General features: G+C 40.9%; 5 protein-coding genes across 7 annotated transcripts; 4 read left to right on the top strand and 1 right to left on the bottom strand.

The window, feature by feature from the left end:
• The first annotated feature begins 373 nt into the window (after positions 1-373).
• On the top strand, positions 374-1,441 carry LOC129588004 (39S ribosomal protein L48, mitochondrial-like). Its single transcript, XM_055482001.1, has 3 exons — positions 374-632; positions 729-859; positions 932-1,441. The coding sequence occupies exons 1-3, from the start codon at positions 465-467 to the stop codon at positions 1,227-1,229; spliced, it is 597 nt and encodes a 198-aa protein (XP_055337976.1). The 5' UTR covers positions 374-464; the 3' UTR covers positions 1,230-1,441.
• A 412-nt stretch (positions 1,442-1,853) lies between these two features.
• On the top strand, positions 1,854-5,109 carry LOC129585580 (aftiphilin-like). Its single transcript, XM_055478316.1, has 7 exons — positions 1,854-2,703; positions 3,106-3,794; positions 3,854-3,966; positions 4,033-4,159; positions 4,222-4,317; positions 4,374-4,512; positions 4,642-5,109. Exons 1-7 carry the CDS (start codon positions 2,355-2,357, stop codon positions 4,863-4,865), a joined length of 1,737 nt encoding a protein of 578 aa, XP_055334291.1. The 5' UTR covers positions 1,854-2,354; the 3' UTR covers positions 4,866-5,109.
• A 383-nt stretch (positions 5,110-5,492) lies between these two features.
• Positions 5,493-8,288, top strand: LOC129584557 (nidogen-like). Its single transcript, XM_055476767.1, has 6 exons — positions 5,493-5,737; positions 6,127-6,303; positions 6,536-6,714; positions 6,892-7,036; positions 7,380-7,600; positions 8,007-8,288. Exons 1-6 carry the CDS (start codon positions 5,717-5,719, stop codon positions 8,074-8,076), a joined length of 813 nt encoding a protein of 270 aa, XP_055332742.1. The 5' UTR covers positions 5,493-5,716; the 3' UTR covers positions 8,077-8,288.
• A 378-nt stretch (positions 8,289-8,666) lies between these two features.
• Positions 8,667-16,902, top strand: LOC129584551 (nidogen-like). The gene is made up of 20 exons (XM_055476753.1): positions 8,667-9,708; positions 10,517-10,668; positions 10,784-10,925; positions 11,114-11,316; positions 11,782-12,071; positions 12,380-12,595; positions 12,655-12,888; positions 12,951-13,151; positions 13,235-13,456; positions 13,525-13,668; positions 13,731-13,871; positions 13,942-14,067; positions 14,380-14,511; positions 14,577-14,726; positions 15,036-15,275; positions 15,351-15,525; positions 15,779-15,936; positions 16,061-16,184; positions 16,330-16,445; positions 16,531-16,902. Exons 1-20 carry the CDS (start codon positions 9,484-9,486, stop codon positions 16,665-16,667), a joined length of 3,528 nt encoding a protein of 1,175 aa, XP_055332728.1. The 5' UTR covers positions 8,667-9,483; the 3' UTR covers positions 16,668-16,902.
• On the bottom strand, positions 16,758-18,969 carry LOC129584564 (RNA transcription, translation and transport factor protein-like). Of its 3 annotated transcripts, none has more exons than XM_055476788.1 (8): positions 18,675-18,969; positions 18,409-18,536; positions 18,192-18,297; positions 17,949-18,017; positions 17,589-17,740; positions 17,435-17,489; positions 17,289-17,372; positions 16,758-17,090 (listed from the first exon to the last, which is right to left on the bottom strand). In XM_055476788.1, exons 1-8 carry the CDS (start codon positions 18,733-18,735, stop codon positions 17,020-17,022), a joined length of 726 nt encoding a protein of 241 aa, XP_055332763.1. In that variant the 5' UTR covers positions 18,736-18,969; the 3' UTR covers positions 16,758-17,019. The 3 variants fall into 3 exon arrangements, 2 of the variants coding, with proteins under 2 accessions (XP_055332763.1, XP_055332755.1); XR_008689906.1 differs by having other exon boundaries at positions 16,760-17,090; positions 17,584-17,740; positions 18,192-18,342; XM_055476780.1 differs by having other exon boundaries at positions 16,763-17,090; positions 18,192-18,342.
• Positions 18,970-19,170: the final 201 nt, after the last annotated feature.

The raw sequence follows: 19,170 nt of genomic DNA, 5'->3' as shown, positions 1-19,170 counted from the left end.
TTTTAATAACGGTTGTTAGCTATTTAGTTGCTCTAAATACCGCAGGTTTCAAAAACGATTACTGTACTTCTTAAAGCTTTCTACCAATGCAACTTGTCCTGTATGCACGCTTATTTCGCTGTTTCACAAACTGATTAGATCATTAATTCTCTTGCGTCCTCTCAAAAAGGGATTTTACCGGGAACAGCAATTTTAGAGTGAATTTTAGACTTCAGTCCGAACTCCGACACACGCCGGACTCCAGTCTGCTCCGGATGCTGTGCACTAACTTCCGTAATGGGCAACCGCCAACGGGCGTCGGAACTGTGCAAACCATTGAGCCGAAACTACACATATACAGGCTGATACAGCTTCAAAATAAAAATTGCACAAAACTGTTATCTATTTGTTAGTACAGGCTGTTTTGTGGTTTGCAATCTCCCAGACAAAACTTCTGCAGTTTATTTTCATATAAATATATTAAAATGACAACATTTGGTAAAATTTGTGGGTTTTGCGGACGATACTCCGTCCCTATCCTGCTCAAATCCAAGGGTACTCCCGAGCAGCGTTTTCTGCGAATTCCTTTTGTTAACCAAAGATATATTTCTACGTCTCAATGTGCGAAGGGCATCTATGAGCCAGAAGATTTGGTGAGAAATTATTATATCGTTCTGCTCACTCGGGAATTTTAGAAGTTCAAAACATCCGAACTTTGTCATTTTTATATATTCGTTATTTAATTTTAGCCCCCTCCATCCGCACCTGCGCATGATCTGCTGAACATTCGAATGCGTGGCTATGATTTTGCCGTGATTGAAAATCATATGTCCTACGTAACGAAGCTGGCCAGTTCGCTTGGAGCTGACTTCATAAAAAAGTGAGCATTTTTGGAAGAACTTGCGGTTTTTGCTCTATTGCTCTGTTATATACCGAAGTCATGTATTTTTAGATGGGCTACACCTGCAGAGTCCAAACGTGTTACGACATTTAAGCCGCAGAGCACCCTAGTGGAGCACGAGTACGATATGGTTATGTACGAGAGGAACGTGCAAATCGGAGGAGTTACGATTTCTATGTTAGGATTGCTTCTGGATACTCTCAATACCACTCTTCCGGAAGGTGTTACTCTAACTATAAAGCAGCATGAACCGATAGATGAGGAAGTGCGTTACATTCCGGATTATGAACTGAATGCGTTAAAGGCACAGTTGGACGAACTTGGGGGTCCCGTTAGAACTAAAAAATAAAGATTTATCATTTCTTTTATCAAAAACCAGTTAATAAAACTGAAACTGCCATGAGTTTTTTTTGTAACGTTTTTTTTACTTGTTTGCAACAAGTTCAGTAAAGTGGCACTGGCTTTGCTTGTTGTTCAAGGTTTTCTGCCCATGAGTAGTTTAACCGGCTGCTACGATTTGACAATAAAAGGCACTGATTCCCGGAATTACATTTTTGTACTTTCCGGCTTGAATTAATTGACTGATATATATTTTACGCTAATTCAACAATTTAGAACTGCTATGAAGTACTAATGGTAAGGAATAATTTACTAATAAATCGACACCTACATTGCTGTATACGCTATACAGTAGTGTATGTTAGGATTTAGGATTAATTAAAATGTCAAGACCTTAACATTCGAAAGTACTTGAGAAATTTTTAGAAAGGAAATCTTTAAAAGCGGGAATCTTTGCATTTTTGTAGAAATGCAAATCCTTCGATATTAGTTCAGTCACTTCAGTGTGATGATCACACTGTGATCGCATTTTCGTGCTTTTTGCTACTGTGCTCAGTGCTGCAAGTAGCCCGTAGGCGTATACCGTCTTCGGCTCGACACGCATCTGGATAAGCTGATCGCTACGAGCGTACGAGGAAGCTTCCAATTCGTTGTTCCAGGACTTCCGCTCCTCTGTTGACACTTGTACTGCATTGCTTTACACCGCTGTTCGCACCATTTAATACTGCGATTTGCGAGTACTGTATTAAAATATATATATTCCAGGATTCGTATTTAAAATTCCGGGCTCTTATATGTGGATTAGATTTTTTATTTACTATGCGGACGCAGTCAAATAATTCTCGGATCCGTTTCAGTACCAGGCGAAAGAACGTCGTGTCTGTTGAATATTCATTCATTATATTATTAATGTGCATTTTGATATGACCCGAACTACGTGATGTTGGCACTGCCTGCTGAATAGTGGTTTCTCCAGATAATGGTCTAAACTCTGGTACGGTGAATTATGTAATCCGTTTCAGTGCATGAATGCATTAAACGACGACGCACTCGTTGTAAATTGTACTGTGGTGTGGGATACGGGAACCTGCAATTATCCGAGATTCCAAGCCGTGGTTCTGTGATCGGAAACGGAATGGATAAAGACATTCCACCCATGCTGTCAGCGAGTCCCCCACCCATGGAACGGGGGTTCGCGGAAATGGATGACGATGAAGAGACTCCGACTGGCTTCTCTTTTGGCCGGTTAGACGCTGAGGACGAGGCCGAGATGGTGGCAAGTAGTCGAACTGATCGCAAGAAGGACTCATTAAAACGAAAGGAAGTGCTATCGCGGCAGGCGAAGGAGAATACAGTCGCTGGCACTGATACGATCGAAACTAATCCTGCTGCACTCGCCAACATATTGGCTGATCCCAGCGCAAAAGCAACAGACGTTTCTCACAATGTAGGCGAATCGGCATATCCGATTGAATCTTGGGATGGTATGTGTTTCGTAATTAATTAGTTAAGTTTCTTTTTGCGTTTTTAGGATTGTGGTTTTTTGCTAACAATATCACTTCAGACTGGTGCATTGTTGTATTGCCACTTGGAGCGTAAGCCCAAATTGCTGATTAATTTTTTCGATTGCTTATCTGCTTTCGGTATTAGGGGTCAGTTTACCTGACCATGCGATATCCATAGTCCATGACTCCATACTATTTTAAAGTATTTACTGTACTGTACTTCAAATTAGTATGGGTATGAAAGCTCATACTATTTGGCCGCAATGTTTTTACTTTTTCCCCGATGGTAGTATCTCGCGTTTTTCAGTTACATAATTGCATTAGTCTGCCTGCAATTATGAATTTTCCTAACATCTGTCTGACTTGCTTAATGTTTCCCAGAACTGAAACGAGATCCGGAAGAATGCAAAACAGAGCTGGAGCAACTGCCGACAGTGCAGAATAAGACAGCTGATGAGCCCGAGACACAAATGTATGCAGAAAAAATTACGAATAATTCGTTATCGGAATCTATGAACGATCCTGGGTCGAGTAATATTGCGGAGTTTGATTATGCGGATGATTCTGAGGCAATGGAATTTTGTTGGGGCCATGCTGAACAAAATGAACATGCAAATTCCCCTGACAATTCCGAAAGTGTTACCATCATTTCTGCCAATCAAGAACGAATGGATCAAGATGCTGCACAAATAACGAACGAGTGGATAACACTAACAGTCGATGCGGCCGCTCTTGTCGATTCAGACTTGCCTGGTACCGATGTGTTGCCGACAGCTTCCGGTTCCGCAGTTGATCTTGCTCCCGAACTAATAGATGCTCAGACCGCACCAGTCCAGAATATTGTGGATTCAGTTTCTTCGGTAGCGGATGATAGCGCGGACCATGCTAATCCGGAAAATGGCAGCGTTACTAAAGTTGAAAATGACGATACTGTAGACGATGATTGGGCTGAGTTTACGGAATTTCCTCCTACAGAACTTGAAAATCAACCGGACGATGGCACGGATGATTTCGATGACTTCCAGTCCGTATCGGTGGCCGAAAAACCGATCGAAACTGTTTCTGATGAGGTACAAGAGTAACCATGTCAACTTTTTAGAAGGTTTTAATGAAGGTTGTCTGCTCTTAGATTGCCGTAACCTTCGATGCTGTGCTTCAAAAGTCGTTTCCGGAAAAATTATTGCCCGACGATAATTCTGTGACAGGAGAAAATGGAATCCTCAGTACATCTGTAGCATCCGGGTAAATCAAGACGATATATAGAAGTCTGATAGGTTTCGAAAATTGTTGATATCTTGTTTCTATTAGAATTGCTGCAGACGTATGGGCATCCTTGGAGAATCTTAACGAAACCAGTGCCTTGAAATTTCAATGGTTATCGTCAGTTTCACGGCAGAAAATGCTCAGTGCATTGAATCTAAACCCTAACAGCGTGGTACGGCATTTTCATATGTGTTTCCCTAAGTTTTTTTTTAATCAAGAACCTTGTGTATTTAGTTTGCAATGCAAAAGAAGGAACCGGTTGCTTTACACAGCAGCAGATACGGCGAAACTATTCTTACGCCTGTAAAAGTGGAGACAAACGCTGTGCAGGTACTCATCCCTACCTTGATGTCGGGTTAAACTTGTTACAAATTTTTTTTCTGCAGAAGGATCAAACGAGTGATATAGCGATGCGTACTGTGATTGATACACAGCTATTGTCTGATTTGGCAACCTTTGATGCCCCTACGACACATTATCGGACGCCCAGTACAGTTCCGTCACCGAATACACAAAATTCTAAAGGCAAGTGCTTTGAAGTGAACATTTTTCTGTACACGATTTTTTTGCATTCAGAAGACCTGTTTTTAAGGATGGAAAACGGTTGCGTGTATACCGAAAGGGTTATAAATTTTAATATCGCATTTTTCACAGATGCTGTAGCCTCTCTATCCAGTTCACAGTTTGTTGCTCGGCCCAGCACTGATACTGCTTTAAAGCCGGTGAAAATGACAAACGGTGTAATAAAACCTCTGCCTGGAAAATCTCCGGAAGAAGAAGCCCAGGAAATTGTCAAGCGTTTTAGAAATTTGGATTTTATGCAGTCGGCGACGCTCATTAATTCGCCTATCAAACCGTCCACATTCCAGAAATTCTAGTGATCAAAGTTTTTACATTTGTAAACGAACTGTTTGCGTCTTTCACGCGGTGATGTGTAACTGCAACAAGCCCGTTTAAGTTGATCTGAATACTTATGTGGCAACTAAAGTTTATACGAGTATGCATGTTTATTGTATGCTGATTGTTATCTTGTTTGTTTACGGTCAGTACGATTGTTGTGGAAAGTTTGGTGTGTTAATACCGTTTCGATAATTCGTGTCAGCAATTACAGTTCATGGGTGATTTTTGTTTTGTTCACGTCGAGTACAAAAATATATAAGAACAAGAGTACAATGTATAAGTGACTACGGATTTTTTAGGGCAAAAAATTTCGCTAAAAACAACACTAAATTCAGCAGATTAAGTTTTCCCAACGTTTTAGCTTAAGTTATGGCTGATTAAGTACTTACAGTCTGACTGCATGAGTATAAGTACTTTGACACCATGTGATAGGGAATGGGAGGAACACTCATCGTTTCAGGACGCTAAACCCGCTATGTCGAAATCGCCCAAGGCACTATCGTGATTCACACAGCTTGCGCATTGTTGCTGCCTGAGTCATCGAGCATTACTACTGTACTTACTACGCTACTACTGCGTGTACTGTATTGGCAGTATTATTACGTAGTTTGATTTTGTTGACAGTTCCGATCGTTCAGACTTCGATGCGCCCAAGAATGTTTAACTACCAGAGAGCGCTCACTTTCACTCCAACTACATAAGGTCTGTGCTTCCTCAGGATTCAGGCAAATATCCCTCATCTGTCACTATATCCCCGGAAGATCTTGTTGGAGTTGTTTCGCCAAGTACGACGCGCTGGCACAGTGGACATCCAGGCGTCGTCTACGCAATGGCGGGAGAATTGAAATCCGTAAGTATGATAGACTATTACGAATAAAAGCAGTTGATTCTTGTTTTTTTTTCGTTTTTCGCAATTTGAGGATGAATTTGTTAACAACTGCGACAACTGACAGCATATACAAGTAATACAACTACTTACTATATACTCGTATGTATGCGGCATTGAGTTGAGTAGGCAACCATTAGGGAAAAACGTATATAGATACTCCTATATTTATATACTGGTGTGATGAAATCGCCTAACCGAAATTCTCCAAAACCGATCGACAAAATTGTAGGTTGCTACTTTTGCAATATGGGTTACTCTCGTAAATCAGCTCGCCCTCGTTATGAATTTTATTATTGCAAGAAGCGATTTTTGCGTACTAGTATCTAATGGGATTTGTGTTTCCGTTGCAGAGCATGAGCAACAGACGCAAGGCATCTGGCCTTTTCACCTTCGGTATTGTTGCCGGCTTCCTTCCATCCGAAAAACATCTGTGGTCTGACGGTGATAATCTTGTCACATTCTTCCCCGAGCATTTAAATCTTACCGTGCCCATCATTCTCTACGGTGTCCCGTATCACGAAGCCTATGTTAGTGCAGTAGTACAATGTATTCTGGTTAAAATCGCACACGTTGCTTATAAACATAAAATATTTAAAGGTGGTACACGTTGAGTATACTTACGATTTTCCACTGCCTACGGTCGACGGCGTACTGTTCCAACTTCCGACTGCATACATACTACGCTTTTGAATTGCTTTCTTGGGTCGCCACTACCAAAACTTCTAACAATGCACTATTTTCGACGGTTTTCGCTTTTAGGTTAGCCTCAACGGAATTGTTACTCTGGGACCCGTTTGTCGGGAACAGCCTCGTAATCCAGAAAACCCGGACACAAATGTCCCGTTGTTTAATGCCGACCAGTTTCCATTCAAGTATCCTGCAATTGCACCGTTTTATGCTCACATCGACAACGAAAACGAAGGATTAATATATTTCCGGTGAGCCATCACAAATGATGGATAGAAAAAATAATACATAGTTTTCTGCTTATATGTACTATAGTCTACAGAATAATTCTTGCAGTAAAGAAGGGCTTAAATAAATGAATTTTACACATAAAAAAACATTCTCCGACAATATTTTGCGTAAATTAATATAAGGTGGCTTTTTCGTAGAGAATCCAAACGGGCTGAGCTGGTCGCGAGGGCTGATGAGCTGATTCACCAGTCTTATCCAGATCAAGCAGATACATTCCGATCCCAATCTGTTTTTCTTGCCACCTGGCACGAAGTTTTAGGGTACGGGAATTCTGCGGATGTGGTAAGCTTTCAAAGAAGCAGAATGCTTGCTTAGTTTTTAACGTTTTATATCGAGCGTAGCCGTAATCGGACAATCTTGATAAATTTTGCATTAGCTTGACCACCATAATATAAAAACTACTTCGCATAAATATTCGTTAATTTGGTTATTTTCCCATAAACAATTTGTGGTTGTTCAGATTTTGCATTGAAGACACAAACTTTCTCTGTTAACTGTTATATACGACTGTGTCTCTAGTATTTTATCGATGAATGAGTGCGGTCCAGTGCTGCTCAATGAGTGTTTTACGGCTGTACGCATCGATTACAGCATAGCATTTCAACTTTTCTGTGTCTTGCTGTAGGATAATTCCTTTCAGTTAGCTTTGGCATCGAACGGGCAAGAAAGCTACGCGATTTTTCTTTACCCGCAAGCAGGGATTGAATGGACACAGTTCTCCAGTCAGCCAACGGAAAACGTTGCACAACCACGGTATTTATTTGCACAAGCAGGTTACACCGACGGCAAAACGGGAGTTACAACACTGCCTGGCTCAGGAACTGACTGCATGCGTGATCTACCAAAGTATGTAACAGATTATTAAATTTTTAAACGTGTTTTAAAACGAATAGCGTCGTTTTCTATATCTAAACTAAACTACGTTTGCTTTTGCAAACTTAGTTTTAAATGTTTAATTAATTAAATTAAGGAAGATACGGCTTTTGCAAAAAAATATTTTGTCGGTCTACAAAGTAAATGCCTGCGTATTTTCTAGTACAAGAATTTATTTGACGTTTTCTAAACAACCGACAAGTGGACATAGACCATGATACGAGTACTAAGTGTTTGGCTAATCGGTTTGAAGACAAAATGGCAGTTGACAAGTAATTGTTGAGAATGACTTTGATTTTGTATAGAAGTACTATTTAACACTTAACAGTCTCTTACATACACAGAACATTATTTGGCTGACAATCTTCACTGCTTTCAGAAACCGGTATCCGGAGAGTGCACCTCTTGGAGTTTACGTTTATTGCATAAGCAAAGTGACAAGTTCTTAGTTGTTCTTTTGTACACAACGAATTACCTTTCGGACGTTGTGACTCAGCGGTTTTTGTCACCCGAAAGATTTATGGTTTTTACGAAGTCCGACATTTTTCTTGCATTTTTCTTAACGAATTCGTATCTTGCCCACTTTCTTTGTGCTCTTTCCTTGTTAAGTCTGCACTACGCGAATACGAAAGCTAGATCAAAAGTACGATATATAGTGCCATTGCGAACTTGCGATCATTGCTGAAATTAACGTTTTATACGTGAGCATTTTTTAGGTTTTTCAAAAAATACGAGCATTTCATTTCAGTACCATTTACGCTTAAATTAAAGTCTCCACTAATTTGTAAGTATGCAGAACAAGTAAATAGCTCATCCAGCTTTTTTTTAGTATTTTAAGTGAAGAAAACTCTGCAGTAAATTTTCCTCAGTCCACATATGCACATGCGCTGCCAGGCGAAGACACTTTTATGAATGCTTACTGAATTTTTTTGTATTTACAGTTTCGCAGTTTAATTATTAGGTGGCCTTTTATAATCAGTTTATGCATAGATCTTATGTAAAATGCATATTCTTACCCTAAATATGCTTTGCTGTTTGTTGAATGAAACAGGTCTTCTTAATTGAATCAATTCAACATTGGCACAAAATTGAATTTTTATTTCCGTTATCTAAAATAACTGCAACAAGCATTCCTTTGGTAATGTAATAAATAAAAAAATTTTGATGGTGCTGCACACATGCCAAAAGTTAGACGTTTGATACTATTCGAGTTGCAGTTTGCAGTAAGTGACGTTTACTGCATACGTTTAATAACGTTGATCAATGTTGAAAATTAGCTCGTACACTTCCAAACCGCAAAGTTTATTACGGTCAAAAGGCTCGAAGGGAAATATTTACGTTCTTTAACACATTAGTGGTTATTTATGGACATCTTGCCAGATAGGACTGGGCGAAAGGGGGCACCGATAGAGGAATAATTTCGCACAAAATGTAAATGATCTATGTTTGCACGGCTTTGCTTAACCTGTTTATAACGCGTTAGTGTGGCGTCTGTGCTCTTTACTCCAGTAATACTGACGGTCAGTTTGTATTTCCCATCAAGATTTATCTTTGGTCTTAGCGGTTGCTTCGCGCTGATGGAACTTGGAAGAACATAAATATAGCAGCAGCGTGCCGAGTCAGAGTTGTGGCCGGCTTTTATGATACCTTGGTGTGCAGAGAATCAGTAAATAGTGGTGATAACATAGTGCCAAGTGTGGCACAGTAGTCAGATTTTCAGTGGAACGGAAATATTTACGCTAAAAATGCACTAAACCAAATTTGTCGCGTAATCTTTTACCAGCGAATCCGTGGTTCTGCGTATCCGGCCATTTTAACCGGGATCGCTCTTGTTGGATTGTACAGCATACATACGCATGATATTATATTCTTGGGGAAATATGGCACATTGCACCTCTTTTTATTTTTACCTTTTCTTTATTTTGATACCGTGGGTGACATGTATAACGGAAGCTGACCTTTTCTCATACGGAAATGGTGCCAATGGGGACGAAAGCGATGCTTTTGTAACCGACGGGACAGCTTTCTTACAGTTGGATATACCGATTGTTCTGTACGGAGTCAAGCACAATACAGCGCATGTAAGATCTCCACTGCTGGACATTATTTTCGCTGTATAGTAATTTACTTACCTGTTTTAATATTGATAGTTTACTCAGGAATCAGCTTAATATACCATAGTTAAGTATTTAATTTGGAAACGTGTGGTATTTGTATTTGACCATAGTTAAATATCACCATGCCCGTGGCTTAATCATGATGGTGGTTTTCTTAACGGGGCATTTTGTCCAGCGAAGTACAGTATTAACGACTGTAGAATAGTTTGACCCGCTTAGCATTCATGTATAATTAAGTAGCACACAACAGAACTACAAGTTAGCATTAAGCTAAAGAGAATCCGTGGGAAAAAAAATTTTTTTATAATGTGTTGCTGTTTACTACTTTTTCTTTTTTTTCCGCATATATACTGCATTCGGATAGATTCCTGCCAGATAAAATACAACGTAATTACTTATAAGGTCACTAGAGTGTGAGAAAGAGGAAATCTGGCATCTAGCGAAACCAAGCCGGTTGAAACCGCTTTCGATAAAGCAGATTCCATGATTGATATTTTATATTGTGTGGCATTTGTAGTGTGATTGTATACTTTTGCGAATACCTCGTAACACTTTTGCATTTACTTTTCGCAACACTTTCGCACGAATACTTTTGCGAATTTTGCTTGCATTTTTGCGAATTGTTTTGCGATTGCGAAGTATATACATCTGCGATTATGGACAATTGTAAAACGTTGTTGAACTCAGTGAAGTGAGATTGTGTTTTTACTCTTAATTTCATTCTTATCTACAAAATAAAACCGGTCCATGTCAGAATTGTTTTTTTACACAGGTGAGCCTAAAAGGGATTGTAACATTTGGCGCTGAACCAGCACCAGCACTGGAAAATCGGCCGTTTCCGCTGTCTTATGCGGCCATCGCTCCTTTTTATGCAGATATTTTGGCTGAATCGGAAGCCGACGATAGCGGATTCGTTCAGTTTCGGTATTTAATTATTCGATGAAATCAACTTTTTGAAACTTTACTGTGTTAGGTTATGGCAGTGTCTTTCTAACAAATGTAAAGAACACGAAAGCTAACGTCTTTGTTGCATTTGCAGACAGTCGAAAAAGCCTGAACTGCTCGATAAGGCCAACAATCAGATACATCAACTGTTTCCTGACCAAAGTTCTTTCCAAGCCAAAGCACTGTTAATAGCCACCTGGAGTGATGTTTTGGGTTATGGATTACCAACAAACTGGGTATATTTTTATTTAGCAATACAAGTAATACCAATAAGGCAGCAACTTTACGCTTAAGTCGTTAGATTAAAGATGCCTTATAAATGGCTGTGCGGCACACTGTTTGCCGTTTTGTTTGATATAGTTTGATATACAGTATCTATAAATATTCTGTATTAAATTTGTGGTTAACTCCGCATTTGTTTTAGAACAACACTTTTCAATTGGTTGTGGCTAACGATGGCGAGGACAGTTTTGCGTTTTTCTTGTACCCAAGAATCGTCTGGGCACAGACGCGTGCGCGTGCGCCGGGCGAGTCGGACTTGTCAGCCCAAGCCGGCTTTTTTGCCGCCGATGGAAGGAAAACGCTCCTTGAGGGATCTGGGACCGACTATTTAAGGGCTTTACCGAAGTAAGGCTTTGCTATACTTAACTTACATGGATTACTTATTGTTTTACATTGCAATCTGCAATCTGATGATCTAAAAAAATTGTTGAAATCGCCAGTTATAACTATCCCGTTTGTACCGACAACATAAATTTGTGTGCTTTAAATTTGTACGGATACGATGCCAACAAACAAATTATCACAAGGTCATCTGCGTTTGCACAGCCGCCTTTTCGGCTTATCTTGATGTACGATTTAAATTTCCCATAAGCACATTCATTCGGCATTTTGTAATCCATTTTTCTGTTGTATGCTGAATTGTTTCCGTATGAGCTTAAATGAAAAAAGTATTTGCTGCCGTATGTTTTACAATTGAATTCTGGTTGATGAAACTTCACCTCTGTAAAACGTAACTTACGTTCTCAAAAGACAGCCAGATGTGCAACAAAAAGGATTATGGAATTAATTCGTTTTTGTTTGATTATAAAGCAACAAACTGCCAGAGGAAGGGGCCATTGAGGCAGGAACGTACGTGTATCGCATTGGTCAACCACTGGCGGCTACGGAAACGGAAGGTCATCATGAAGCCGAGACTGCGGGGCACGAGCAGGATTATTCTCATTATGAAGAAGCGGATGGTGAGAGAGCCAGAACACGTGAGCCTATCGATGATCGGCATCCTCTCGACCCGGCAAATCTGCGCACGCCGGCACCGCAGCCCCATACCGATGTGGACGTCCCTAACCCGGAAGATCACCAAGTTACGGGACATGAGGAGCGTAAGTTTACACAGTTGTTATGAAAAGTGAATGGCAGAAGGTTTTGCAAATACCTAAATGGAAACCAGAGGTCTTTCTAGCACGCAACTTAATTAAGCGAGCTGTGTAAAATTTTTAAAAATCAACATGGCTAATTTACTTAATTACAATCTAATGACCACTTTATCACTTCTCATAGTGCGAGTACGACAAGAAACTTTTAACCTTTATGTTGGTTTTTGTTCTGTGTCATGTCGCCGTCACCATGTGCTATAACTCAGCCTATAAGCGATGTGGCGTACTGACCGGCATTTGCAAATGCATTGCAGACTTGGACCCGCCACCTACAGCGGAAGCGCCGTCTGGATACTCGTACATCCCTCCTCCGGCTCCTACTCCTCGCGATTCCCGCTTACAGGGCGATTCGGTGTGCACAGACGCTGCCGCATGCCATGCCAACGCTCAATGCCGCAGCTTTACGTCGGGAAGCTGTTGTGAGTGCCAGGAAGGGTTCGTTGGCAATGGAAAGCTGTGCATCGACAAAGGTGACTAGAACTCGCGTAAAGGTCATTGTCGCAACTGCTGATTATTGATTGTTGAATAGAAACACCGCAACGTATGAACGGTCAAGCTTCCGGCCAGCTCAATGGAGCGGAATTTCGTGATGCACTCATGCACAACTATGTCATTATCAACGAAGGACGTGTATATGTGGCCTACAGTCCCATTACGTCGGAAGTTGGACACGCTCTGCAGACGATTCTCCCCATGGCGACCATTGTGGGCTGGATGTTCGCTCTGCCGGAAAACGGCGTGGCCAATGGATTAACACTCACCGGTAATGTTACAACCGATTTACGCCAAATGGGGATAATGGTGTCAACTTTTTTGCTTTCGTAGGCGGAGTTTTCAATCACTCTGCAACCGTTAAGTTTACCGGGAGCGGACAGACAGTGCATGTATCGCAGCACTTCTCCGGATTGGATGAGCACAATATGTTACACAGTACGCTGTATGTGACCGGTACAACACCACCGGCCAATCCGGGCCAGACGTTTGAATTTGCCGATCATAATATCGAATACCGACGGGTGTCACCTGGTAAAGAAACAATCCTCATACAAATTCTAGAATTAACGTGAAGAAAAGTAGCTCAGGAATTAAAAAATAAATATTTTACTTAGGTCTCATCCAGTCGTATTCGAGTCATGCCGTTCAAATCGGCGAGGAAAGTCATCGTTACACGGTGGAGGAGTCCATTTCCTACTTTGAGTGCCCCCACAATGAACAGCTGAGTGGTTCGCGCACCACGCGTCTGCAGGTGCAGGGTGTTGTTTCCCTGTATCAGCTCCAGGAAAAAGCTTCCCGTTTCGGCATGAATGCCAAGATGACCCTTTATGGGCAAGGTGCGTAATTCTCTTCGAGACAGTTAATTACGTTCCCTGAACTAAAGTCAAGCATTTACTGTATACAGCCGGACAGGATGTCTGTCAGAACACGAACTGCGGCCAGTTTGCCGGTTGTGTGCCGCAAGGCGAACAGGCGCAGTGTGTCTGCCAAGCTGGCTACCAAATCGCACCGGGTTCAGATCCCGCGGCTCAGCCGATCAGTTGTGTTGGTACGTCGTTGGTATACACAAAATAATTCATTTGATCAAAATTATTTTCCGTATATACCCAGATATTGATGAGTGCACGAGTAGGAACGAGTGCAGTCCAAATGCAGAGTGCACCAATACGGACGGATCATTCCGGTGTCAGTGCCAGACTGGATATACCGGAGACGGACGCAACTGCAGAACTATCGGAGAAACCGAACAACGTTAGTCTTTATCGGATACTAAAAATTATTCTGCATTCTTCAGCGCATAAGGTGGGTTGTATTTTTGCAGCGGATGCTTGTGGTAATTGTGATCCAAATGCCGACTGCACCTTGGATCAGTACAGCAATCGACAGGTGTGCCGCTGCCGGTCAGGTTACGAGGGCGACGGTTATCGGTGTGCACTGGCGCAGTCAGGTACACGAAGCAGATTCTTTTATTATGCGGACAATGTACTTTTTTTTGAATTTTTTAGAAAAAAGCAAACTATCTATCAAATCAAACATATTTATTTAATAAATTCGACTTCGTGATGCGTAAAATGCAGTATATATAAACTGCGTGCATATTGTGAACATATTACACTATCTGATTTTACAACGCATGGTTTTAATCAGTTTTTGAAAAGTTAGATTCAAGTTGTAAGTACATAATTTGTCTACACCATTGAAAATGAATTATATAACTTGCAAAAAATATAGAGAAATTTTCTAATTATTTTCTTTTTAGCTGGGGACTGTGCTGCCCAACCAGAACTATGCGACCGTAATGCCCGCTGCCAAGCCAATCAACAAGGGCAGATGCAGTGTGTCTGCTCGACTGGATATGTGGGCGACGGTCGAACGTGCCAACAGCAGCAAGGTCAGGAACTTTTAAGGGCTAACCGGTAAGCCACACATTTAAATAAACTATCAAATCGGTTTCAGGAAATGGTCGACTGCCGCCGGGCGAAGATTCTTGTTATCATCATCCGGAACAGTGCGACAAGAATGCAGCCTGTATTCCAGTCAAAAATGGCGCCAGCTTCCAGTGTAATTGTCTATCAGGTTACGAGGGCGATGGCCGAACATGCAGAGGTACGAGTTCAAGTATCAAAATTGACCAGTGACCATCTTCCTGCTTCCGCAATCACACTGCAGATGTGCTATACCTACTCAGTAGAATTTGATATGCTAATAATTTATTTAACGTAAAATTTATTCTTTTTTCAATGCGATAGATTTAGAAACCATCGTTCATGACGATCCGCAAATCTAAACACAAAAAGCACTTACCCACTCTATCTTTAAGCCGTTCTGAACCGGTTTATTATGTTTATATGGGTATGAATAACCGATTAATTTAGCTTTATTTTGACCGATTTATTCCAAATTCGCCTATTGCAGCTTTGGTAGTTACGCGTGGAGGATTTCTGGTTTTCACTCAAGGAATGTCCATAATGAAGCTGCCAGTGGACCGCAGTTCGGCTGACCGCGGTGGACAAGTCGCCATTCTGCCAGGCCAGACCGCCGTCGGTATTGCTGTCGATTGCGCCGACAGCAACATTTACTGGTCGGACATTGCTGGACACACCATCAACAAGGCACGCTATGATGGAACCGGCACGGAGGCGGTCTTGCGCAATAGTAAATAATTTTATAAAATAATTTTAGGTTTGTAAACAATTTTAGTTTTGTAAATCAGCAATATTTCCTGTGCAGTTATGTCGGCCGAAGGAATCGCGGTGGACTCCATTAGTCGTAATATCTTCTGGACCGATTCGGCTGGCGATCATATTGCCGTGGCCAAACTTACCGACGTGAAAGCTGGATATAAGATAGTCATTGGCAAAAATCTTTCCAATCCCAGAGCAATCGCACTTCATCCTGCACGAGGGTAATTAGACAACAAAATTTTAAGTCTTGAATTAGTTAATCGAATACATTAATATTTTTAATTAACAAAGTAGTTTACAATAATATTATTAATGGAATACTTCAATTTTTAAATGAAGCGGTGAGTTAATTTTAGTTTAGTTTTTAGATAGACACACCAGAAACTGTTCTCTTTAACGGCAATTTTTGAGCTTGCATTTGATTTAAACTTTCAAATATCATTAACATTACGAAAAGTTTTACAATTCTTGCAGAGCAATTTTCTGGACCGACTGGAATCGTGACAGCCCTAAGATTGAAACGGCTAACATGGATGGCAGTGACCGTCGAGTGCTGATTAACAGCGGACTGGGACTGCCTAACGCCTTGACTGTAGATCTCAACACGGACGATGTTTGTTGGGCGGATGCCGGTAAGTCAATTGTTTTATATTTTTTCTCTCATTCTCAATAATAATATTTGTGCGATTCAATAATCTTCTGCCCCAACCTTTAATTTTCGAAGCGCCCAAATTGATGGTTTTCACGTGTGTATAGGAAATCAGAAGGTGGAATGTGCCTCCGTTGATGGCAGTAACCGGCGCATGGTGTTTTTCGGAGCCTCGTATCCTTTCAGCATGACCGCTTATCAAGATACGCTTTATTGGACGGATTGGGCAAAGTCAGTTATCAGTGAAATTAATGCGGTTGTGCAAATTGTAAATCATATTAAATTAGCTTTGCATATTTGTAGTGCATGATTATTAAGTCTCCGTTTCGCCTGGCCTCAGTGCGTACTGCTTTCAGGGTTTTCTTTTGGTTTTTAGCAATAACGTGATAAGCGTTAGAAAAGGTGGCAGCGAAAAGCATATTCATGATCTGCCTATCGGAAGCAGCGGAAAAGTTTATGGCATTGCCAGCGTTCCCGAAGAGTGTCCCCGATGTAAGTGACTATATCCAAAAATTTAAATCTGTGTGCTAGAATCGAAGAAAAAGCGACGTTGAAAACTTAAAATCGTACTTTGCAGTAACCAACGGCTGTGCTGGAGACAACGGTGGCTGCAGATTTATTTGTTTGCCGCTCCAAAACGGTCAACGTAAATGTGCATGCCCTGAGAATCTTTCGGAAGACCAATGCGCTGAAGATCCAGTCTACAGAAATTAGTTTGGTTGATGAAGCAAAAATTACAGTGCATTTACATGACAACGCAACTACATGCTCAACGCATTCTTGCAGTACCGTGTTTGAAAATCTGATTTTGTTTCGTTTTCTGCATCACTTAGTCATAGCGACGAAAAATTTTGTAATACTGTTTTTAACCAACAAACCTTTTTTTTCCTTTCTCTGTACAAGAACTGGAATAAGAATTAAAAAAGCTTATAAGCATAAAAAATAACAATTATCTGCTGCCAGTTAGCAGATTCCAGCACGAAATGCATAACAATGGCGAACAAACTATCTACCTAAATGCTGTAAACTTAAAAAAGGATAACAACTATTCCATTGCATTCCGTTCTCATCGTCCAATTTTGCCAAGTCTCTCATCCGTTTGAGGATTGGCGGTAATTTCTTGCATCAAAACCAGTACTAAACCATCAGACCAAAAGGGTGACCTTACTTAATACACAAAGTAATTACAAATAGATAGAGAAATGTACGACGACAACTGAATTAAAATAAAATTGTACTAGTCAAAACGCCCCAGTTCCACTCAAACACAAATATTATGTTGTAGTTTTAAAGCTAATAAATTCGTGAGTGATTCTTTTGTACTTAGACAACTACCTTCATCCATGCGCGTCTGCAGGTCTCGAAGCTGCTCAATATGCAGTAGCCGCACAACTTTCATGGCATTTTCTAACAATGAATCTGCAAAAATACGAACATGATTGAATTAAGGAAGCCCAACATATGCCTGCTGCAGTACATGCCTCCGACAGCAAAGCCGAGCGGAATTGCATCCAGAGGAACTGTTGCACCATTTCCCTAAACGGTAAAAAACGGGAAAGGAGTTATCTTTAACATACAATTATAACTATTGTAAAAAAAGTATTTTGAGCATTAAATCAAGTTAACGAACCGTACATGCTCTCCGTTAGACTCGACAGGACCGTTTTGTGAGAGCGTTTCCAGGCGCTGGACGACCATTTCCAATACCCTGGACCGATCTTCAGCCGGAAAAATGTGCAACATCTTTGCGAGAGACTGCAGCCCCGCTTGAACAATTTGGGAATTTTCTGTCAATTGCAGCAAACAAAAGAGTCACAGAATGGCAGATTTTGTGAAGGAAACAAATGTTCCGCTAACGGAGCATAACTAAGACCTGGACAACTGTAAGTCTCACACCGGCAACATTTGCCAGGATCCGCTTTATTCTAACCTAGAAGATTCTACTGTCGCTTATCGACAGTACGGATAATCATACTTATAAGTTCTGTAATTTACCATTCATGTTGTCCAATGGATGTTTTTTGGGAATGACGCCTTCTATTGCAATAAATTTTGCACCATCACCTGCAAAGGTACAAAATATTGTTGTAAACTCCGAACTGAACGCCCGTGGGCGGTTCCCTATTCGCGTCACACACGTGCAGGTTAAAAAATTTGAACAGGATGCCGGATGCGCCCTAGTCATAGCGCAAAAAACATTTGGTTTTAAAAGAAAAATCAAATTTCAAGATTACATACCTTTACAAATACTGACATTTTCGTAGTTGTGCGAAACCCTGAATCGGCTTTCCAGAGTTTTGCACTCCCTGGATACCAGCTGCCTAAGCAGCCAGTCGGTGCGCTCCTGTGGAGCAGAAATTGTGCTGGGACATCCCACCGCATTAAAATACTACACAACGATATAGTATTTCATTTCTGCAGTGTCTAAGGAAGTCTTTGGGATGTTGCAATTTACCTCATCTAGGGCAACTGTTAATCCATTCTCGCATGCAGTGATAAACTTGTTACGAGCTTCAGGAACAAGTGATTGCAGCCGCTTATCTTTTATGAGCCAAGAAAGCACGTTCGTGTAAACATCGGGATCTGAAGATAAACCACAAACAGCTGCAGCAAGTGAAACATTACAAAAATGAGTGGCAAAAAGTACTCTTAATCATTTAAATTTTAATGGTTAAAATCATAAACTGTAACTGAAAGTACGAAATCGGATGTAAAACTTACCCTCCAAATCGACAGGCAAATCGCCGGTGTATCCCACAGCTTTTAGTTTCCTGCTGGTCATCTGGCAGCAGAATCAAATCAGAAACTCAAACTTGCCCCAAAGAATTCTTGCTGCAGAAGAGGTATTTCAGCATGCTAGTCTCATCGTCAGTGGCCGAAAACTGAAACTGCTGGTAATGCAAAATCTCAACAATATTCTTTTTGTCAGATAACCTCAATGTTTATCTCCCAGCGAGAAGATCGCCAACAAAACATAAGAAATTAACAATCCCAGAATCTTTGTCATCGGCTTGCCGCCAGCACAACTGGAAATCGTGCAATTTTAAAATTCAATCTAGAGTGCATTTTACCCGTAGGAGGTACTACTGTAACTGTCTATATACGAGCCGCCCCGGCTAGCAGTTTGTTGTCAGCTCTGTAATCTCCTCCACTGGGGGTATGTCAGTAGACCTGCAGCATACAAAAATTATTTTTGGACCCTTTCAAATTTTTAACT

The sequence above is a fragment of the Paramacrobiotus metropolitanus genome, unplaced genomic scaffold (assembly GCF_019649055.1).
Source record: "Paramacrobiotus metropolitanus isolate TYO unplaced genomic scaffold, Prichtersi_v1.0 Parri_scaffold0000002, whole genome shotgun sequence".
Taxonomy (NCBI): domain Eukaryota; kingdom Metazoa; phylum Tardigrada; class Eutardigrada; order Parachela; family Macrobiotidae; genus Paramacrobiotus; species Paramacrobiotus metropolitanus.
This window is presented reverse-complemented; position numbering and strand designations above follow the sequence as displayed.

Excerpts from the sequence above, each read along its gene's own strand:
- LOC129585580 (XM_055478316.1), top strand. The coding sequence starts at position 2,355 with ATGGATAAAGACATTCCACCCATGCTGTCAGCGAGTCCCCCACCCATG. Across the intron at positions 4,160-4,221 it reads ATCTAAACCCTAACAGCGTG|TTTGCAATGCAAAAGAAGGA; the intron begins GTACGGCATTTT and ends TTGTGTATTTAG. Across the intron at positions 4,513-4,641 it reads GAATACACAAAATTCTAAAG|ATGCTGTAGCCTCTCTATCC; the intron begins GCAAGTGCTTTG and ends CATTTTTCACAG.
- LOC129588004 (XM_055482001.1), top strand. The coding sequence starts at position 465 with ATGACAACATTTGGTAAAATTTGTGGGTTTTGCGGACGATACTCCGTC. Across the intron at positions 633-728 it reads TCTATGAGCCAGAAGATTTG|CCCCCTCCATCCGCACCTGC; the intron begins GTGAGAAATTAT and ends ATTTAATTTTAG. Across the intron at positions 860-931 it reads GGAGCTGACTTCATAAAAAA|ATGGGCTACACCTGCAGAGT; the intron begins GTGAGCATTTTT and ends ATGTATTTTTAG.
- LOC129584564 (XM_055476780.1), bottom strand. The coding sequence starts at position 18,735 with ATGACCAGCAGGAAACTAAAAGCTGTGGGATACACCGGCGATTTGCCT. Across the intron at positions 18,537-18,674 it reads TTTGCCTGTCGATTTGGAGG|ATCCCGATGTTTACACGAAC; the intron begins GTAAGTTTTACA and ends GTTTATCTTCAG. Across the intron at positions 17,741-17,948 it reads TCCATTGGACAACATGAATG|AAAATTCCCAAATTGTTCAA; the intron begins GTAAATTACAGA and ends TGCAATTGACAG.
- LOC129584557 (XM_055476767.1), top strand. The coding sequence starts at position 5,717 with ATGGCGGGAGAATTGAAATCC. Across the intron at positions 5,738-6,126 it reads TGGCGGGAGAATTGAAATCC|AGCATGAGCAACAGACGCAA; the intron begins GTAAGTATGATA and ends TTTCCGTTGCAG. Across the intron at positions 6,304-6,535 it reads TCCCGTATCACGAAGCCTAT|GTTAGCCTCAACGGAATTGT; the intron begins GTTAGTGCAGTA and ends TTTCGCTTTTAG.
- LOC129584551 (XM_055476753.1), top strand. The coding sequence starts at position 9,484 with ATGATATTATATTCTTGGGGAAATATGGCACATTGCACCTCTTTTTAT. Across the intron at positions 14,512-14,576 it reads AACGTGCCAACAGCAGCAAG|GAAATGGTCGACTGCCGCCG; the intron begins GTCAGGAACTTT and ends AATCGGTTTCAG. Across the intron at positions 15,526-15,778 it reads GCACTTCATCCTGCACGAGG|AGCAATTTTCTGGACCGACT; the intron begins GTAATTAGACAA and ends CAATTCTTGCAG.